General features: G+C 44.2%; 1 protein-coding gene across 3 annotated transcripts in view; it reads right to left on the bottom strand.

Annotated features, from left to right (window-relative positions):
- HSF4 (heat shock transcription factor 4) overlaps positions 1-19,434 on the bottom strand; it is a 356,190-nt gene that overhangs the window by 51,377 nt on the left and 285,379 nt on the right. For all 3 annotated transcript variants that reach the window (XM_069216203.1, XM_069216204.1, XM_069216205.1), the window contains exon 10: positions 14,396-14,461. In XM_069216203.1, the coding sequence (XP_069072304.1) occupies positions 14,396-14,461 (66 nt within the window). The remainder of the gene's footprint in view (positions 1-14,395; positions 14,462-19,434) is intronic.

Below are 19,434 nucleotides of genomic sequence, written 5' to 3'. Positions count from 1 at the left end.
CAATTCTGCCAGAAGAAAGTGAAATATTTGCGTCACCAAATAGAGAAAGGGTCACGAAGGATTATGAAGGAAAGGATAACGAGTGTACTCCAAATGAGTCCCCCAAAGACGAGGAGGGAGGTGAGGAAGTTCTTGGGAATGGTGAGCTACTGTCGCCAATGGATTCCCAACTTCTCAACTCTAGCAAAACCTTTACTGAAACTGACCCAGAAGGATGCATTGGATGAAATTGAGCTGAAAGGAGATGAGATGGATGCTTTTATTGAATTGAAAGAATGCATGTGCAGGGCTCCAGCTTTAGGTATGCCTGATTACAGAAAGCTTTTCACATTGTTTTGTCATGAACGTGATGCATGTTCCTTGTCTGTCTTGACCCAAGCCCATGGTGGCGTAAACAGACCAGTAGCATATTTTTCAGCTACTTTGGATCCGGTCGCAGCAGCACTGCCAGGGTGCTTGCGTGCCGTAGCCGCAGTTGGTATCAGCCTCACTCAGAGTGAAGGAATAGTGATGGGACACCCTTTAACAGTCATGGTCCCTCACTCAGTCGAGATACTTTTGACACGTTCCCGAACACAGCACATGACTGGTGCTAGACTCACAAGGTATGAAACAATAATTCTGGGATCACCTAACGTGCAGCTGAAACGGTGCTCTACGTTGAATCCAGCAACCTTGTTTCCCAGTGACAATGCCGAAATTGAGAACGCTGAAGACATCGAGCACGACTGTCTTCAGGTGACTGAATTTTGCACCAAACCAAGACCTGATATCAAAGATACCCGATTGGAAGAAAATGATCAAATTATTTTTGTTGATGGTTCATGTTTAAGAGATGCACTGGGTATATTGAAATCAGGGTACGCTGTATGTACGGTAACAGGTGTTTTGGAAGCATCTTGGCTTCAAGGAGTTTACTCTGCACAGGTAGCAGAATTGGTAGCCCTTACTAGAGCTTGCCAACTCTCTGCATTAATGAAAGTTACCATTTACACTGACAGCCAGTACGGGTTTGGAATAGTGCATGATTTCGGACAATTGTGGTCACAGAGAGGCTTCATGACCTCTTCAGGATCACCAGTGAAAAATGGTGAAAGAATAAGAGAATTGTTACATGCCATCCAACTACCAGGAGAAGTAGCAGTGGTAAAATGCAGTGCACACTCGAAGGGACAAGACTATGTTTCTCTGGGAAATGGATATGCGGATCAAGTCGCAAGGTTTTGCGCATTGAACTGCATATTGCTTAGGGATGAATGGAATTTGATAAGTGAACCAGAACTCGAAACAAGCGAAATCTTTGCTCTAAAGGTGGTAGATACGATGGACGAATTGAAATCCTTACAGAATGATGTCAGTGAGGATGAGAAACTCTTGTGGACCAAATCACAATGTGTAAAGAGACTAGATGAATTATGGGTTTCAAGTGAAGGGAAATTCGTTCTTCCAAACAGCCTTTTGACACAGATAGCCAGATTTTACCATGGACAAGCTCATCTTGGGAGGGATGCCATGATTAGATTGTTTAAAACTGATTGGTTTAACCCCAAATTCCGTCAAGTTGCTGAAGCAGTTTGCCACCGTTGCGTCATTTGCCAACAGATGAACGTAGGGAAGGGAACCGTAGTAAATTTGAGCCACATAGGAAGAGAAGGGGGTCCATTCAGCAGGATGCAAATGGACTTCATCGAGATGCCTGTGCATGGAGGCTTGAAGTATGTGTTGGTGGTTGTGTGCATTTTTAGTCACTGGATCGAAGCATACCCTACACGCAGGAATGACAGTTTCACAGTTGCAAAACTACTCTTGAGAGAGTTAATACCACGTTTTGGATTCCCGATCTCTTTAGAATCAGATAGGGGAAGTCACTTCAATAACGAAGTAATAAAATTGCTTTGTGCAGCACTGAACATTGAGCAAAAGCTGCATTGTAGCTACCGCCCTGAAGCATCAGGTCTAGTGGAGCAAATGAATGGCACATTGAAATCAAGAATGGCGAAAATATGCGCATCAACAAACTTGAAATGGCCTGACGCATTGCCTTTGGTACTAATGTCAATGAGAAACACCCCTGACAGAAAGACTGGACTGTCCCCACACGAGATTCTCATGGGCAGAGCTATGAGACTTCCAGCAGTTCCTGCAAATGCGCTTTTGAATATTACAGATGATATGGTGTTAGACTACTGCAAAGGTCTAGCTGATGTGGTTCACTCTTTCTCTCACCAGGTGGAGGCAACCACCTTGCCACCGATCCAAGGTCCAGGACACGCCCTGAAAGCAGGTGACTGGGTCGTGATAAAGAAGCACGTGAGGAAGTCGTGTTTGGAACCCCATTGGAAAGGACCTTTTCAAGTGATTTTGACGACTACCACCGCTGTGAAGTGTGCGGGAGTTCCCAACTGGATTCACGCCAGTCACACAAAGAGGGTATTGTGTCCCACAGACGAGGAAGTTGAAGCGCTGAAGTTGGCAGTACTTGATAATAAAGTACCAAGCGCTGAGACAGAGCGAAAAAGAACTAGAAGCGAACAGGCAGAAATAGAGGAGGGAGAAATATTCTCTGAGGACGAAGCAACTGATTCACTTGGGGAAGACCAAGGAGGAGCCTCAGAAAGCGACGAAGCAGCTGAAGGTAACAAAGAGCCTGAAGCAGCTGAAAGTGACAAAGAGCCTGAAGAAAGTAACGGAAGCAAAGGGCTTGAAACAGGTGAAAAAGCAGGAGAGCCTGATCAGAGGAGGGCTTTCCCAGAAGCAGACGATACAGAAAAAGAAAAGGAAAACCTGATTGACTCCCCAGAAGGAGGGGACAAGGCAGAACAGAACGAAACTGCTCAAACTCCTTCAGAAGAGATTGCAGGTCCATCAAGTGGACACAGTGCAAAAAGAAGACCAAGCATATCGCCAGTAAAATTAAGAACTAGAGAAACGTTGAACGACAGTGAAGGGCCAAGAGTGAAAGAGAAAAGAAAGGAAGTGTCTGTCGTAGTACCAACACCAAGTGAAGAAAAGGACTTGGCCAAAGAGGAAAGTACCAGTGAGAAAGAATCAAAGAGAGATGCAAAATTGAAAAGAAAGAGGATACCGAGCAGGAGGTATTCCGGTCCGGAGTGGGCATACGTAGCCAATAACGATTGGTCAGACGAATTCGTATCCCTCAGTCTTGAGAACGAAGAGGCAGAACTTCATTTTGGAAATAAAAACTTAATGGACTCTGTTGATTGAAGACATTGATCACCTGATTGACTTTTCAACCGGCTAAGACATTGCTAACTTGATTGACTTTGAAACCGATTTTGAGACAACGCTGCTAACCGATAAGAGACTAAGCTGCTAAAGCAAACTGTGTGAACATTGAACTCGTTCAGCTTTGTAAATACCTGCAAATACGCTTTGATAAAGTGTCTTCAACTTTCTGATTCTATACAGATCATGACTAGCTTCACTACACAGGGGCGTAAGATGAAGTGTTGTAAATACATGTATATTGGTCTAATAACCGCATGCGTACTAATCATTGTAGCAATAGTTCTTGGAATGCATGGTAAAAATGAGAGTGAGACGAATGATGCTTCTACTTCTAAACCTATTATCGTTACTGAACTAACAGCTCTGAAGAGACTCGAGCAAGACGAGAGACACTTGCATGATAAGAAGGAACTTTCATCTAACATTTTCTATCGCTTGCTGAGTGAGTATGTTGAGACCATGGATGCGAAAGATTGTTATGTGAGTACACAAATACCTACCTCAGTAGTGGAAGGGGTAACGTATCACAGCATGCCTCTTACGTATGGAATTACATGTAGTATAATAGCTTCCAGATTTTATGGTCAAACGTACATTCATTATTTTTACACTAATTATGATGTTACTTTTGCATATGTCCCCATAATAGGGCACCTAAGTAAAATAGCTAGAGATTATTATGCCAAATTAATGAGGGAATTCTTCGAACCAATGTCACCTTTTCACACAGCTCACGCACATAGAGAGAACCTTACATGCTTGCTTTCACCAGTAGAAATACATTTCTTAGACCGCACTGATGATAGGAGGAAAGAAATGAAGGAGGAATTAGAAATGGAATTACACAAAAGAACATGTGTAGATAATTATGCTTTTGCCGCAATAAAGACACAAGGAAAAATAGCTTTAGATACATTGCACGTAGGGAAATTTTGTATATATAGAGCTGAATCATATTATGACACAGTTTTTGTGGGAACGAGTGAATGCAAACATACGTATGCATTTAAACCTAAGTGGACGTTCATGCTGAATGGACAAGACCCAGTCATTCCTGGAATATATTATATTTGTGGACTCAACGCCTATTATCGTCTTCCTAAAGGATGGTATGGGAGGTGTTATTTGGGAATAGTGTTCCCAAAGATTTACCAACTAGACGACTTAAAGAAATTTCCAAGGCTGTCTGAATCACATCATGTTCAGAAAAGGGAGACAGCTTCTGGTGTGGTAGGAGATATATTTGGAGCATTGATTCCTTCAGTAGGAGTCATATTGAATTCAATCAAAATACGAAAGTTGTCTACTATTGTGGATAACATGCTGACAAAGTTTTCAGGAGCTATAATCCTGATGGATGCTGAACTTGCTGCAGAAAGAGCTATGACTCTTCAAAATCGGCTTGCCTTAAACATTCTTTTAGCAAAGGATGGCGGCGTTTGCAAAATGCTTGGTACACGTCACTGTTGTACATATATACCAGACAGCAGTGGAAAAATTAGAACGATCCTTACAAATTTAACTAAAGAAAGTGTAGATTTAAAGGAATTGAAAGAACCCGGAGTTTGGGAGAAAGTTGGAAAAGGATTTGCTTCTGTGGGAAATTGGCTCAGCAACGTTTGGAACGGATTATTACTAAAAATAGTAAAGGGAATATTAATAATATTAATTTGACTATTAGGTTCTTGGGGAACATGGAAAGCTTTCAAAATGTTAAAAGCAAGGAACAAAAGAAAAAGAGAAGAGAAAATAGAGAAGAAAATGGTGGAAATATATAGAGAAAAATCAAAAGGGACTAAAAGAAAAAGGGAATTGACTGAAGTGCCAAATTACTATACAGAATTTTAATGGAATAAAATGTGTGGGTAGATTTGATGTGATGACATAATTAGTCATCAGAGAAGGGATTGATGACGCAGAAAAGAAGGTCTGACATATATTCATACATATCGTGTAATCAAAACATATAATGAAGTGTGATTTTAGTAAAGAAAATAATGTACGAGGGAAATTGTGCCCTCGGGGTAGTTCGCCATCATTGTAAACGAGCTTTATTAATCATGAAGTATAGAAAATGTAGTAATCCGTCATAATTGCAAATGTATGCCATGATTTCTTGTTTGAAAACTGTTTTGCTTAGCTTAAATTTAGTACAGGCTTTGGCCTAGTTGCCTGGTCTCAAATTCTAACTGCGTGGTTTTTCCTTGAACTAATGAAACATATATTCTTGCTTGAAGTTGTATTTTTCCAGTAGAGCTGACTGATACACTTATCTCCAAGGTTTCGTACTAGGCCGGTTTCATCCCCTTTGATACAAGGTCAGTCTGAAGGTGCGGACATTGAAGGTACAGATAGTAAAATAATTGGCAACCCATGTTACAACTTGTGTTCCAAGGCTCCAAGGACAGTGTATGCATAAATGAGCGCTAGTAAAAGACAATTTTCATTGGACAATTTGAAGCCAACCTATGAACCCTCCAATGGAAGACCCTGCAGAATTTGGAATGTTTCTTACTTAAACCCACTGGACAAAGAGAAGTCAGCCATTTTCCTCGATGCCAGTTTGAAGCCAGATGCCAGACTCCATTTTGGATGACACCCTGATGCCCTTTTCTCAATCTGAGAGAAAGAGACTTTAAGAATTCTCACCCTAGAGACTTTAACTTTGATTTGCCCCGTCTTGCCCATGCAGTAACTTTGCCCTATTCCCCTTGCCGCTGCAAGGAAGCTTGCCCTTAACTTTGCCCCTTTGAAATTTGCCCCATGCTGATCAACCGGTACCTGGAGGACGAAGACTTTTCTTGAATGCTGATTGTATTTGGTAAATATGAAAGGATAAATGTATTATGCATTGTGTTTTTCCTTTTAGGTACCAACTGCTATTTTGATAGGGTCCTAGTTAGATGTTTTCCAAATTTGTGTTGACTAAATTCGTTTTGCATGAAGCCCCACATGCCGATGCTAATTAGAGGTTAGTCGAGGTATTCATTCAATGTATCATGCTAAATTGAAATCTTGTTGACCAATGTATGAAATTAGTCAAATACAGTTAGTCATATTAGTGATTTGCATTGCGATAACTGAGTGTATCATCATCCAGATTTTGCGTAGATTGCGTTTCTTCCGCCGTTATGGACAGCCAGTAATGTTCATATACATATATCATTTGGTTTTGAGACTTATATACATCGTGTTAGCTTTGTTAATATAGGGAAATAAATTCACTAACTTTTAATAAACTGGTGTGGTTATTCATGACTGAAAGGTCATGGTGCGCCGAAATACCAACTGTTATTGATTTCTATTGTGCTATATTGATCTATTAATTGAGTATTGACTGCCGATAATCAATAATTATTGATTATTGATCTGAGTGACTCGACTATTTTAGGATGAGGAGAGCCCGACTCGGTTAAAAGATTCACCGACCTCCAACGTGTCCAGGTACAGGTAATTTATAAGGGCTGGACGCGTTATCAGGTCTGAACTAGAGTCCCCAAGACCACTTGAAATACTCTAGCCTGTTGACTAGCAAGAATATCTACAAAGGAATTATTTGGAATGTTGCCAAGAAGGCCTTAGTGGCACTCTGTTTATGTACAGGGTCAAGTTTAGGGGGAACAGGTAAGAGTTTCAGCAACTACAGGCCAATCACACTCCTACCTCTTCCCAGCCAAAGTCCTGGAGAAAGAGGTCAGCAAGCAGCTCTCCACCCATCTTGAGAAACACCACCTCCTGGACTCCACCCAATCTGGATTTCGCAGCAGCCACAGCAAGGTGACCGTCCTCCTGGCAGCAACAGATGACATCTACTCAGTCGTGGCCAGAGGAGAGACTTCTGCACTTATCCTGCTCGCTCTCTTGGAAATGTCTGACATGGTCTTCCAAGTCATTCTCATTGCTAGACATCAAGAATCAGGAGTGCAAAACTCACCCTAAGTTGGATCACCTCCTTCCTCTTCAACAGGACAGACTCTCCACTTTCACCTCCGACCTCAAGCAACTCGTCTGCGAAGTCCCCGGAGTGCCTCCCTCAGTCTAATCCTGTTCAATGTTTACATTGCACCTCTCACCCGCATCATAGGAACCACATCAACATCGTCTCTTATACCAATGACGCTCAGCTCATCCTCTCCTTCACCGACATGAGAAATACCACCAGGAAAAACTTCACTGCCTGCTTGTCCAATGTAGCAAACTGAATGTGAGAGAACTGCATCAACTCAACTCAGATAAAACAGAGATCCTAAGCTTCAGAACTAAGAACTGCCCCTGGGACTCTTCCTGTTGCCACCTGACCTGGGTCCTATGCCCACCCACACAGACCACGCCAGAAACCTCAGCATCATCCTTGACGACAAGCTCTCGATGAACAAACAAGTCAATGCTGTGACTGACTTCTTCTGCCACATCCTAAGAATGCTTCACAAAATCTTCAGATAGCTCCTCAAGCACACTAGACACATGGTCACCTAAGCCCGCATCACCAGTAGACAGGACTACGGCAACACACTATGCATGGGTATCTCAAGCCAACTCAAGGAAAGACACCAAGCCTTCCAGAACACCACTGCCAGACTCATCCTAGATATCCCCAGAAGCACATACAGCATGCCCTACCTCGCAGAACTGCACAGGCTTCCCATCCAGAAATGCTGCATATTTAAGCTTCTCATCCACACCTACAAATTCCACCACAACGCAGGACCAGCCTACCTCAACATTCAACTCCAACTCTACCAACCCTCCAGACATCTCTGCCCCACTTCTCTCCCTCACACGGATCCCCCACATCTGCAGAAGCAACACAGGAGGTTGCGCTTTCTCCTTCATCGCAGCCAAAAGCTGGAACAAACTTACTCTACATTTCAGGACTGTCACTCCACTCCTCCACTTCCACAAGAAGCTGAAGACCTGAATATTCATGTCTCCTGCTCCGGTGCCTGGATACCCTCATGGGTGAAAAGCTGTGCCATACAAATCTAGATAACATAAAATAACATAGCAGAAAATGTTCTTTTAGCTTAAAAGTAGCATGATTAGATGCATTTGACAATCCAACTAGCCGAACCTGCTTTTGATATGGAGTGACCTTTATGAGGTTGTGTAAAGCAAAAAAAAAGCTGTTGTGTTTTATGGAAGGACTTGAACCGGTCTATGTAAAACTTAAGACGATACTTGACATCATGCATGTGTAATGCTGTCTCTGCTATTGATTCAGGTTGATAGAAGAAGAATGGGAGATTAATTGTTTGTTTAAGATGAAAAGAGGATGCAAACTTTGCTAGAAATTTGAGTTTGTCCTGAGGACAAAGCTGTCATTTTGGACCTGAAAGAAAGGCTCCTGCAGTGTAAGGGCATGTAGCTCAGTAATACACCTAAGGGTATTATTGCTACAAGGAAGGCAAACTTCCAGGGGTGGAACTTCAAAGGGCAAGCGTGTAGTGGTTTCAAATGAAGGCCCATGAGTCTGGTGAGGACAACATTGAGGATCCAAACTGGGGCAGGTTGCACCCTAGGTAGGATGACACTCTTAAGGCCTTCCATGAGGGCTTTAGTGATAAGGATCTTGAACAGTAAGGAGCATTCCCAGTTTTGCATAAATGCTGTGATAGCAGCTAGATGTAGCAGAATCGAGGTATAGGCCATTGTTGTCTTCTGCAAATGTAAGAGGTAACAAATGATGTTGTGGATTGTTGGTGTAAGAGTATTAGACAGTTCGAGGTACAGTAGTCGATGAACCTCTTCCACACAGCGGCAGATCAAGTGCGCCTGGTGGGTCTATGGGATTCCCTCAGTATGTTCATTCACTCCTGAAACAAGTTAAGGTAACCAAACTCCAGGACATCAGCCTGTGGCGGGGTGCCTGTCTCTGCCTTGGTTCTGTGTGAGAAGATCCAGCCTGTTGGGATGCTTCTCATGTGTAACTGTGGTTATTTTTAGAAGGGTTGAGAACCATGGTTGTTTCGCCCACGTGGAAGTCACCACGATGAGGATAAAATATGCTTGCTGCAGTTTCCTGGCCATGTACAGTAGAAGTGGTAGAGAAGGACCCTCTGTGACCACTGTGCCAAGAGGCACTCTTGAAGAGGGCTCATATGGAGCCTTGTGTGAGGGACTATGGCTATACAGGAGGCCATCACACCTATGATGGGTATCACTGTTCGAAAGGTGAGAGGTCAGAGAGGCCGAAAAAGAAGCATCATCTAATGAATTTCTGCCATCCTTTGACCTCTTGGGTAGGCGCTGATTGTGACCCAAGAAAGGGTTGTGTCTGGAGGGGCTGGAGGTGAGGCTTGGTGGCACTGACTGTAAACCACAAGCTGTGGAACAGAAATATGGCAGCTTGGGTGTGGGCTAGGAACTCCACTCTGCTTGCACTCTTGAACAGCCAGTCGTCTGGTAGGAGAGTAAGCGTCCCTCAGGTCTAGTGCAGCCCTGCAGTCTCCTTGCTGCAGCAGGGGATGACTACCTATAGGTTGACTATATGGAAATGTTTAGATAGGTTGTACCTGTTTAGGCCTGAGATTGAGGACTGGCCAGACTGAGTCATCCTTTTTCGGGGTGAGGAAATACAGGAAGCAGAGCCTTTGCCCATCGTTGGGGGGGGCACTGGCTCTATGGCTCCTTTGAGACAGAGCACCTGGACCTCCTTGTGTAGAAAGATTAGGTATTCTGAGCTGAGAAAGTGTGAGTGAAGTGGGATGTTTTATGGGATTGAGGTGAGCTTGAGGCAGTAGCCATGCTCGATAATAGAAAGAACCTACAGGTTTGTGGTGATTTCCTCCTAGAAGGGAAAAAATCTTTAGAGTCTCACTCTGACAGGTGGAGTGTGGTCGGGAGGATGCATGGCAATTAAATGCTTGGTGACAGAGGCTCCCTTGGATGGGGTGACTCTGCCTTGACCTTTAGAGTTATTTCCCTGGAAGTTGCTCCATATGTAACCCTTACCTCCCAGTTGGTGATAGTTCTGTTGTAGTCATTGATATGACTGTTTTGAGTCATCAGGGGAGGTAGCTTCCGATTCACCCGTTGCCTACTGGCTTCAAACGTAGTCTATGGTGTGTGATATTTGAAGGGCACCTATGCCCTTAGTGGTATCAGTATCCTTCTTTATTTTTGTAACATCTTATTAACTGCGGGCCAAATATGTGCTGTCTGTCACAGGGCAGGTTGATGAGGTGTTGTTGGGCTTTCTACTTAAAGCCAGAAATATGCAGTCAGCAGTGGCTGTGGAGAATAACAGAGGAGTTTACCACTCTGGCAGCTGTGTCATCTGAGACTTACGCACAAAACATAGTGGCATTAGATATGGGTTTCCCCTCCTCCACGATTTCTTGCATCCATTTCTTACCATTGAACCCTGTAGCACTGGGACAAGAGAGCCACAATATTGTTATTGCACCAGTGTGTGGGGGTGCCAACTGTCACCCTTTTGCCAGCCACATCATTGCCCTTACTCTCCTTATCAGAAGGGGGAGCATCACCTGTGGCTTGGGCTGCTGCTCTCTCACAAGCGGTGGAAAACACCTGGGAGTCTGGGGGGCATGGCCTGTGATGTACAGGGGAGCAGATGATGGATGTTTAATAGTTTTTCTCAATTCTAAGTGTTACAGCCTCGGATTTCACATGCTACTTGAACATTTCTGGAGCAGATTTGACTATTCCTTTTTAACACAGGGAAAATCTCTTAACAGTGTCTCCACCAGGAACTCATCTTCAGGTTTAATGTTCATATGTACCTTGTAGTAGGTATCTGCATGCTGGGTAAGGAAGCTTTAACAAGCACATGCTCCAGGTCAGGGTGGGGCAAACAGGTGTCCCAAAGTCTTGTGCTGGGGAAAAGGCACTAGGGCTGAGTCAGATTAACATTCTGGTGACTCCTGGTGGGAAGTTGCAGGAGCTGAGGCAGGAGGGGGTGAAGGTGGTAAAGGAGAAAGTGGAGGAAGAAGAGAAGGGGTTAAAGGTCTGGCAGCCTTGTCCTTTGTCCATTTCGCAGGTGCTGGTTTTAGAGGAGCATCCGGTTGTGAAGTGTCCTTTAAGTGAGTCTTGACTTTTTAGGCAGGGTCTATCCAGAGGTGGTAGAGATCTTGCTAGTGTGGTGATGAATGATAATGTGACACTTCCTGTGACTAAGCTTCCGTTGGAGCTTTTCAAGAGTGGACCTTTCATCTGAGTCAGATTTGGATGGTCTTGAAGCTGACCCTGATTTCGATATTGACGACACCCCTGCCTGGATGGAGTTGTTGGCTTTGATGTTTTGACGCTGATGCGTGCCCTCAGATTTGAAGGCTGATGGGGATCTAGGCTTTTGGCTGGATCCCAAGGGCAGTGGTGGACCTGGAGGTGGCGGTGGTTTGCCCACAGGACTTGACACCCAACCACCATGGGAGCAGTGCTCAGCTTCAATGTGCAGCTGCTTATGTGTTTTGGAACTCTAGGTATCAATTGTACTCGTGTCTCGGTGTGGACTTGGTGCAAGGTCCAGTGTCAACAGAGGTAGATAGGGTGTTCTTGAGCATCTGTTCCTCCTCTTAGACTTCCTACACTTCCAGCTCCAAGGACTTGGAGACGATGAACTCTGGACTGGGTTGATGAATCAATTTTTAAGACTGCTTCACCAAAGATGTCTGGCATCTGGGATGACGAATGGTACATTTTGTTGTGAGCCCAGAGCCTGCCTCTCAGCTGCCTGCGTTTTCTTGTCATGAAGGCTGAGCAGGAGTCACAACAGGTATCATCATGCTCTGGGAAGAGGCACAGATTGTAGATGGCATGGAGGTTAGCCTAGGGGTACTGCGAGAGTTACTCCAGCTATCCTTCCAAGATGTCTTTTCCACCTCCCCTTCACTCTCTGGAGTCAGTAAGGAAGTTGCATGGCCACAAATGGCTGGATGTCTTGAGGGCCGGAAGGGCAGGTCTTCAATGACAAACACCACTGCTGGTTGTGAGAAACTAGCACAATTGTCAAAGGAGAACTCTTCTCAGTGATGGGAAGGTAAGCAATGGATCCCTGCAACACAACATTCCACATCAAATGTGTGGAGACCAGGAGAAGCGTTCAGAACCCAATGGCAGAGAAAAACAATTTAACAATGGAATCGGTGAACATGCATGTGCATTACTAGAGGAGGAGACACCGATAACATGTGAATTAAAATACTTCTTCAAAGTAAAACAACATGCAGCAGTCTGAGCACAACACTAGATGTCAGGAGTATGCACAGTATGTTTATCTAAAACCATATATGTTACAGACACATAGGGGGTCATTCCAACTTCGGCGGGCGGCGGAGGCCGCCCGCCAAAGTTCCCCCGCCAGAAGACCGTACCGCGGTCAAATGACCGCGGCGGTCATTCTGACTTCCCCGCTGGGCGGGCGGGCGACCGCCAAAAGGCCGCCCGCCCGCCCAGCGGGAAAGCCCCAGCAACGATGAAGCCGGCTCCGAATGGAGCCGGCGGAGTTGCTGGTGTGCGACGGGTGCAGTGGCACCCGTCGCGATTTTCAGTGTCTGCTTTGCAGACACTGAAAATCTTTATGGGGCCCTGTTAGGGGGCCCCTGCAGTGCCCATGCCAGAGGCATGGGCACTGCAGGGGCTCCCAGGGGCCCCACGACACCCGTTCCCGCCAGCCTCTTCCTGGCGGTGTAAACCGCCAGGAACAGGCTGGCGGGAAGGGGGTCGGAATCCCCATGGCGGCGCTGCTTGCAGCGCCGCCGTGGAGGATTCCCTGGGGCAGGGGAAAACCGTCGGGAAACCGCCGGTTTCCCTTTTATGACCGCGGCGTCAGAATTGCCCCTGAAGCACCGCCAGCCTGTTGGCGGTGCTTCCTCCGTCCCCGGCCCTGGCGGTCCATGACCGCCAGGGTCGGAATGACCCCCATATTTTCTTACTTTGAATATCTTGTGGACCCTGCCGTGGAGCTAGGCCTTCCAATAGTTTAATCCTTTGGAATGGGATTTTTAGGCCTGCCAGATTCTGAGATGCATCTGTCTTGCAGTCTGACAAGCACATATCTCCTTGGTGCAAAAAATAATTCTAATGCTCATTTTAAGGCTCTAATTGCATTATATGCAATATCTGAGATCAGATCTTCCTGCATTGCCATCATGTGAAAGTGATACAAAATCGCAGAATTGCTTAAAGGGCATCATGGAAATCAGAGAGTAATATGCTGCACGTTTGCTATTAAAGTAGATATGGGATCCTGCATAACATGCATAAGGTCGGTCTGTCCTTATGAACAGAATCTTCCAGCTTCTGGTTTTCTTTGACAACCAATGGACAGCTGACAGGTTAACAGGTTTGCCAGCATAGGAAATGCCTTTATTCCCCAAAATCAGTATAGCCTTGCCCTAGAACCGCAAAGCAAGATCTTATCCGGCTCCTTGCAGTCAAGAATCGTTATCACCTTCACTTCAGGAAGCAAGAGAAAGCCAGACTCCTGTGGCTTGTTACATTGTCACGTCTGTGCAAAATCCTAGATCATGAGCCAGTCTCTGGGCTTAACAAATGTTCAACATATACTTCCTCCTCGTTTGATTGTCCAGAGGGTCCTCCTCATTGTCTTACTCACCTGATCATATAGCAGACACCTTGTAGGATACTGAAATATAGAGTGAGTACTCCTTGTCTCTCTGAGATTTCTTCCCTCAAACATATCAATGGCATTTGCTCAATTTCCCATGTGGTATGTTGAGGTATTGCAGGAAAGACCTATATTGTGTGATTATTTTAAAATAGAGGAGATTCTTTGTTGTCTCTTAATGAAGACAAAGATCTTCCTCCTTTTGCTTGCACATTTTGTCGGTCTACTGGACATATGGGGAAGAGACAATAAATATATATGCTTTTAGTGAACTTGCCTGTATTTCAAAGAGCATGTTCTTGACAAATTTTAACATATACTATTAGAGGAGTTTAGATGACGTCAGTGGGCATTTTCAAAATGCCTGCAATGACTAGTTAGTGCTCAAAGGTCACTAGCAAAAAACAGGAGATCGAGGTATCCCTCAAACCGTCCTGCTTTTCCCATTCTGATTTTCTTGCAACACTTGAGCAAGTGCTTCCTTCAGTTGCATCCACGTTGTGTGTTGCATTTTGCAAGAGACTTCTGCATAGTGCTTTCAATTTACTGTTTTCTTACCGGTGATAGGTTGGCTTCCATGTCGCTCAGACCCCAGTCACTCACTGAAAGATTTGGATAAAAGACCTGTCGAAAATGAGACAATGTTTTTTTATGAAGTATTGCTTGACGGACATAATCAAATCAGATATTTTTTCACAAATGCCCTTCCTCATAAATATTTTTGTAAATTAAAATGCAACAAAGTGGTTGGCCAGTCATCTGATAATTGCAAATAGATACGTCGACAATGTGGCGGACTGACCAGCGACTGTAAATGTCTGGAAGATACATCCAAACCAGAGCCCTTGCTCAGGTATGACTGCTTGCTTAGTTCACAAATGTGAGCACTGTACCCAATGTGTCATATTTGTACAGGCCGCCTCTCCCTTTCAGCACATTAATATTCAATACATTTCAGCATCACAATATTCAAGATAAAATGGTGCAATGGGTATCAATATAGAGGACTTCAGGAAGATACATCAGTTTTGTTTCAGGCAACAATCATTCTTAGTTTGTGCATTTTAAAACCCTTGTGCTGAGTTAGAGGTTTGTTAGCTTGTGCTCTGGTACTCGCCTGAAACACTGGCAATAGTACACCAATCTGACAAGGCATGAGGTGGTTTAATTAGAAACATAATTTCACCCTCCAGACAGCTACTCTAGGTTGCATGTTAAGTATTTCCTGGAAAAGCTTTGTCCATACTTTCAAGCTAACAGCAATAAAGTGATAGATATGAACGCATGGCAGTGATTCTGGGTGCCTTAAATTCCTTCAATTTATCAGAATCTTTATGGATCACATACAAAAAAACATTCGTGTATTCAGTCTGGCTATGGACAGCCTTAGATGTCAGTAATAATTCATGTCCTCCATTCATTCAAATACATTATGTCAGCCCCTCGCATCCATTGTATCATTTAAGGGTAATTTCCATTATGTTTCATCCAAAGGGACTACTGTTCAGTAATTCATTTTGCAGTAGTGACTGGAAACGTACACCATATAAAATGCAAGGTGAAACCAGTCAGCCACTGAACAGTGTTACATTCAAAGCTCTACTCTCGAACTATTTCAAAGGGATTGATAATAGAAAACACATAGCTTATTCCTTTTGTTCTGCCCATCCGCATCTTCGAAATAGTTAATTTGTGAGGATTAATGACAACTTGCAGGAACGTAATAACAGAGTTGTATGAACCAAACCCAGAGTTTCATGAATATGTAATTAATCAGGAACTCTGAAAGAATTTCATGCAAAAAAAAAGAATAAGGAAATGGGAAACTAATCGAGAAACCTTAAGGTCATTGACAAAAATGCCCTAGCCCCTTTGTACAAATTTAAGTCAAATGACAAACTACATGCCAAATGTTGACTCGTTCAATCTTGAACAGCATTTCAATAATCAGGTTGCCAGCATTGTGGACAACGTATCGCTTGGCACATCAAAATTAAAAAAAATACAAGAAAACAACAACTTAGTGCAATGGTCACAAACAAGAAGTGACAGGGACAGCCCGAAAAGCTTTGTAGGAAACCTACCACATTTGCCCACCTCCTTATGTTCAAAGTTGCCCAAAAAACATACAACCTATAAACTGTGCTCATCCTAAAACAGAAATATCAGATACTAATCACCCAGGAAAACTATTTCACATCATACAAAAACAGTTCACAGAGTCCAATTCAAATTCCCCAAGAGTATCCCAAAGTAGCCTTCAACTCACCAAAACAAGTCAAGGCAATCAGTAAGTAAGCAGTCAAACCTGTACCCTGGACAATAAATACAGTTGTAGTTTCACCAAGACAAACCTCTCACTAATCACAAGTGACTTGACTCCCATTACCTTGGTCACATTAAAGAAAGACATTGCTAATAGTAATCTTTTAATTTTCTTCAGACACCATCTCGCACATGTAGACAAGAGACCTCCAATAACCTCCCCCATTATGATTACAAATCATAAACCATATTCATCTTTTTCACAACAAGCCCAATGATGACCTGAAAGTGCTGGTCAACTAAAGGCACATGAAAGGCTTCTCCTTCCTCTGTCGCCTAAGTGGTTTTAAATGAGAGTACCACAATAGCTAGAGTACCAAAACTTCCATCCTCACAATTGTGCATAACATTCTTTTGAGAGAAGGAAACTCCAGTTCCGGAGCCTCTTCAACCTCTCTTTAGCACCGCTGACAGTGAAAACCTCCCACAAAATAAATGGGTATTGAAGGAATAGTGCTCAGCTGGTTCAGGTCCTAAATATCAGAAAAAATAAAATATATCAATAAGGGAAATTCTTACTCCAACATTTCAAAATCTCATATGGAGTCCCTAAAGACTCCATTGTCACCCAATACTTTTATGTGGAACGGCTAGGTGAGGTGTTAACAAAGCAGATAATCTCTTTTCCTTAATACACTGATGACCAGTTGCCTGGCTATACATCAACACCGGATGCTTAAACAACCTCATGGTTTTAAACTCCTCTCTAAAGAAATTCAAAACAGGATGCAGTATCTGATCTTTAACCTATATCCATAGAAGACATACTATCTCCTCCTCCCAATTAAATATTAGAAAATACACAGAGAATGGAGAAACCAACTTAAAGCCATGGGAATTAAACCTAAAACATATTTCTCAAATGAACCCCCTAGCATCAAACTTGAGAATTACTCCATCACAATCTCCAAGTCAGCTAGCACATCTTGCTTTTCTCAAGGCTTACCTTTATTTCATTTTTGTATAGAGCTACTTGGAGCAGGAGTATTGCAAAAACCCATAAAAGCTACAAACCTATGCACCTTATACATTTCAAAGATTACTCTTGTCATATCCTTATTTTCATGTATAGTCCATTTCATGACCTGGCGTTGGATTGTCATTCAAAGTATAACGAATCAGCATTATTGAGTAGGGATGATTTTGAACAACATGAGCTAAGGATCATTGGTTTGGATCAGCTTCTCTGTGTTTTGCTGGCTCAATTGGCTCTGCCCCTTGTGGATAGATAGGAACAGCTCTTCATTCACCTTTCAAAGTTGAACGTTTTTGTTAGAAGGGCAATCTTTGGCTAAGTCTTGAATCAAATCCATAATTGTTTGTTTGGATACTGAGTTCTTGTTAGATATTCCCAATGGACTCTCAAAGGTCTTCAGCCTTGTTTTTCCTGACACACCTTCTGGATTGAGCAGTATTTTCTATACCAACTGTCTAGGCCTGGGTCAAAGTCGGATACAAAATTCTCAAGTTGGGTGGGCCCATTTCTCCCAGAGGGTCTTGAGTAAATAGATTTTATTTTAAAACAGATCACCAGGGCTGTGGCCAAGAGGGCAACTGTGTAGAACATGCACAACGCTCCTCCGTTCCCCCAGGCCACTACAGAGACAAATATTGGGGAATAGGACCCCCCATAGCCCTTGACTGACAGCCGCAATGCATTTGAGGGCAGCCGCAAAGCCAGGTGGTGCAAGCAGTGGAGACAGGTGGCAGAGAGCATCGGAGCGGCGCCTGGCCTGAATCCCTGAGGAAGACAAGAATGCAGCTGCAGCCTGACTTGGAACCAACCAACAGCAAGGGGCACCACAGCAAGCTGCTGCTAGACACTGTTCGGCCTCCAGCTAGAGCTGCGCACGACGTCCCAGAGGGCCACGACACAGCACTGGATGACCCGCGAGCGTAGAGCAGACGACTTCCCCAGGGAGTCCTCAAATTGGCAGGTTTGTGACCCAGAGCAGCTGGTGCATGGCGGTGCGCGTCCACGGAACCACAGGAGGTGAGGAAAGATTCTACTGGTCATTCCTACCCCCCCCCAAGCTGGATTCCCTCCATCTGAGCATGGTACAACCACTTAGCCCGCCCAACTTACCACACACATTGTGGCCCATTAAGGTACATTTCAGGACTCACAACAGAGGCCCACCAAAAAGGTGCAATCAGGGGCCATAATGGAGGGAACTATAGGACCCGGCCTGCCCAGAATACGGGTCTAGGGAGACACTTGGGAGATGGATTGCAATGGACACTCCTGGGGCACCTGGGAGACTCACAGAGGAGGCCCACGCGAATGAGGTCGCACATACCATCAACGGGTAAGGCTCCCAAGAGAATGCCCCCGTGATTTTCAACAAAGCCTCTCTCCTCCTGAATACTCTCCAACATGGCATCCTCCAAGCACAAGAAAGACTACAACTTAGGAGACATGCTAACAGGCTCAGCAAATTCATCCACCAAGGAAGGCCCACTCCAGCAACGTAAACATCCAGGGTGATGATCCTGAGCAAAAGGCAGCACCAGTCACCAGGGCATTTATGGCATCTCTCTTCGACTCCCTCAAATCTGAACTACAAACAGTGAAATAGGACCTCTCCCAGGAACTCAGAGAAGTGAAGCAGGGCCTCAGGTCACTGGAAGACAGGTTAACCACCTTAGAGTACAATGAGGGTTCCTAAGGAGAGGAGATTGAACAGATGCAACAAGAAATACTATGCCTCCTTCAGTGACAAGCTGGCCTCTATCTGCATGCAAAAGACCTGGAAAACTGCTCACACCAGAAAAACATCAGAATCCATGGTTTCTCCACCAATGCATAAGGGACTGACAAGTGGCAATTTGTGCAAACGCTATGCAGGCAGATTCTAGGGAGTGACACTTATCAGCCGGTTCAATTAGACAGAGCGCACAGGGTGGGCCACCCCAGGGGTAACAAATCAAACCTGCCCAACATCTTGGTATGTGTACATGACATTCACCTGATGGAAAATATTCTTAAAAAAGCCAGAGACATCGAACAAGTTAACCTCCAAGGGCACAAACTAGCACTGTTCCAAGATTTATCTGCTGTTACCTTACAACGCCACAGAGACTTCAAACTGATAACCGGACTTTCTAAGAAGTAAGGAGATTTTCTATGGCTGAGGCGACCTCTTTCGGATTGACTTTCACTGCGAAGGGCAGCTCCATCAAATCAAAACCCTATCACAGGATTGACATATATTGGGCTTTCCTGAATGGAGAACCCATGCCTCCCCGGTGCGGACCATCATATTCTTCCC

The sequence above is a fragment of the Pleurodeles waltl genome, chromosome 12 (assembly GCF_031143425.1).
Source record: "Pleurodeles waltl isolate 20211129_DDA chromosome 12, aPleWal1.hap1.20221129, whole genome shotgun sequence".
Classification (NCBI taxonomy): domain Eukaryota; kingdom Metazoa; phylum Chordata; class Amphibia; order Caudata; family Salamandridae; genus Pleurodeles; species Pleurodeles waltl.
Note: the sequence above shows the minus strand (reverse complement) of the source record. Positions and strands in the feature narration are given on the sequence as shown.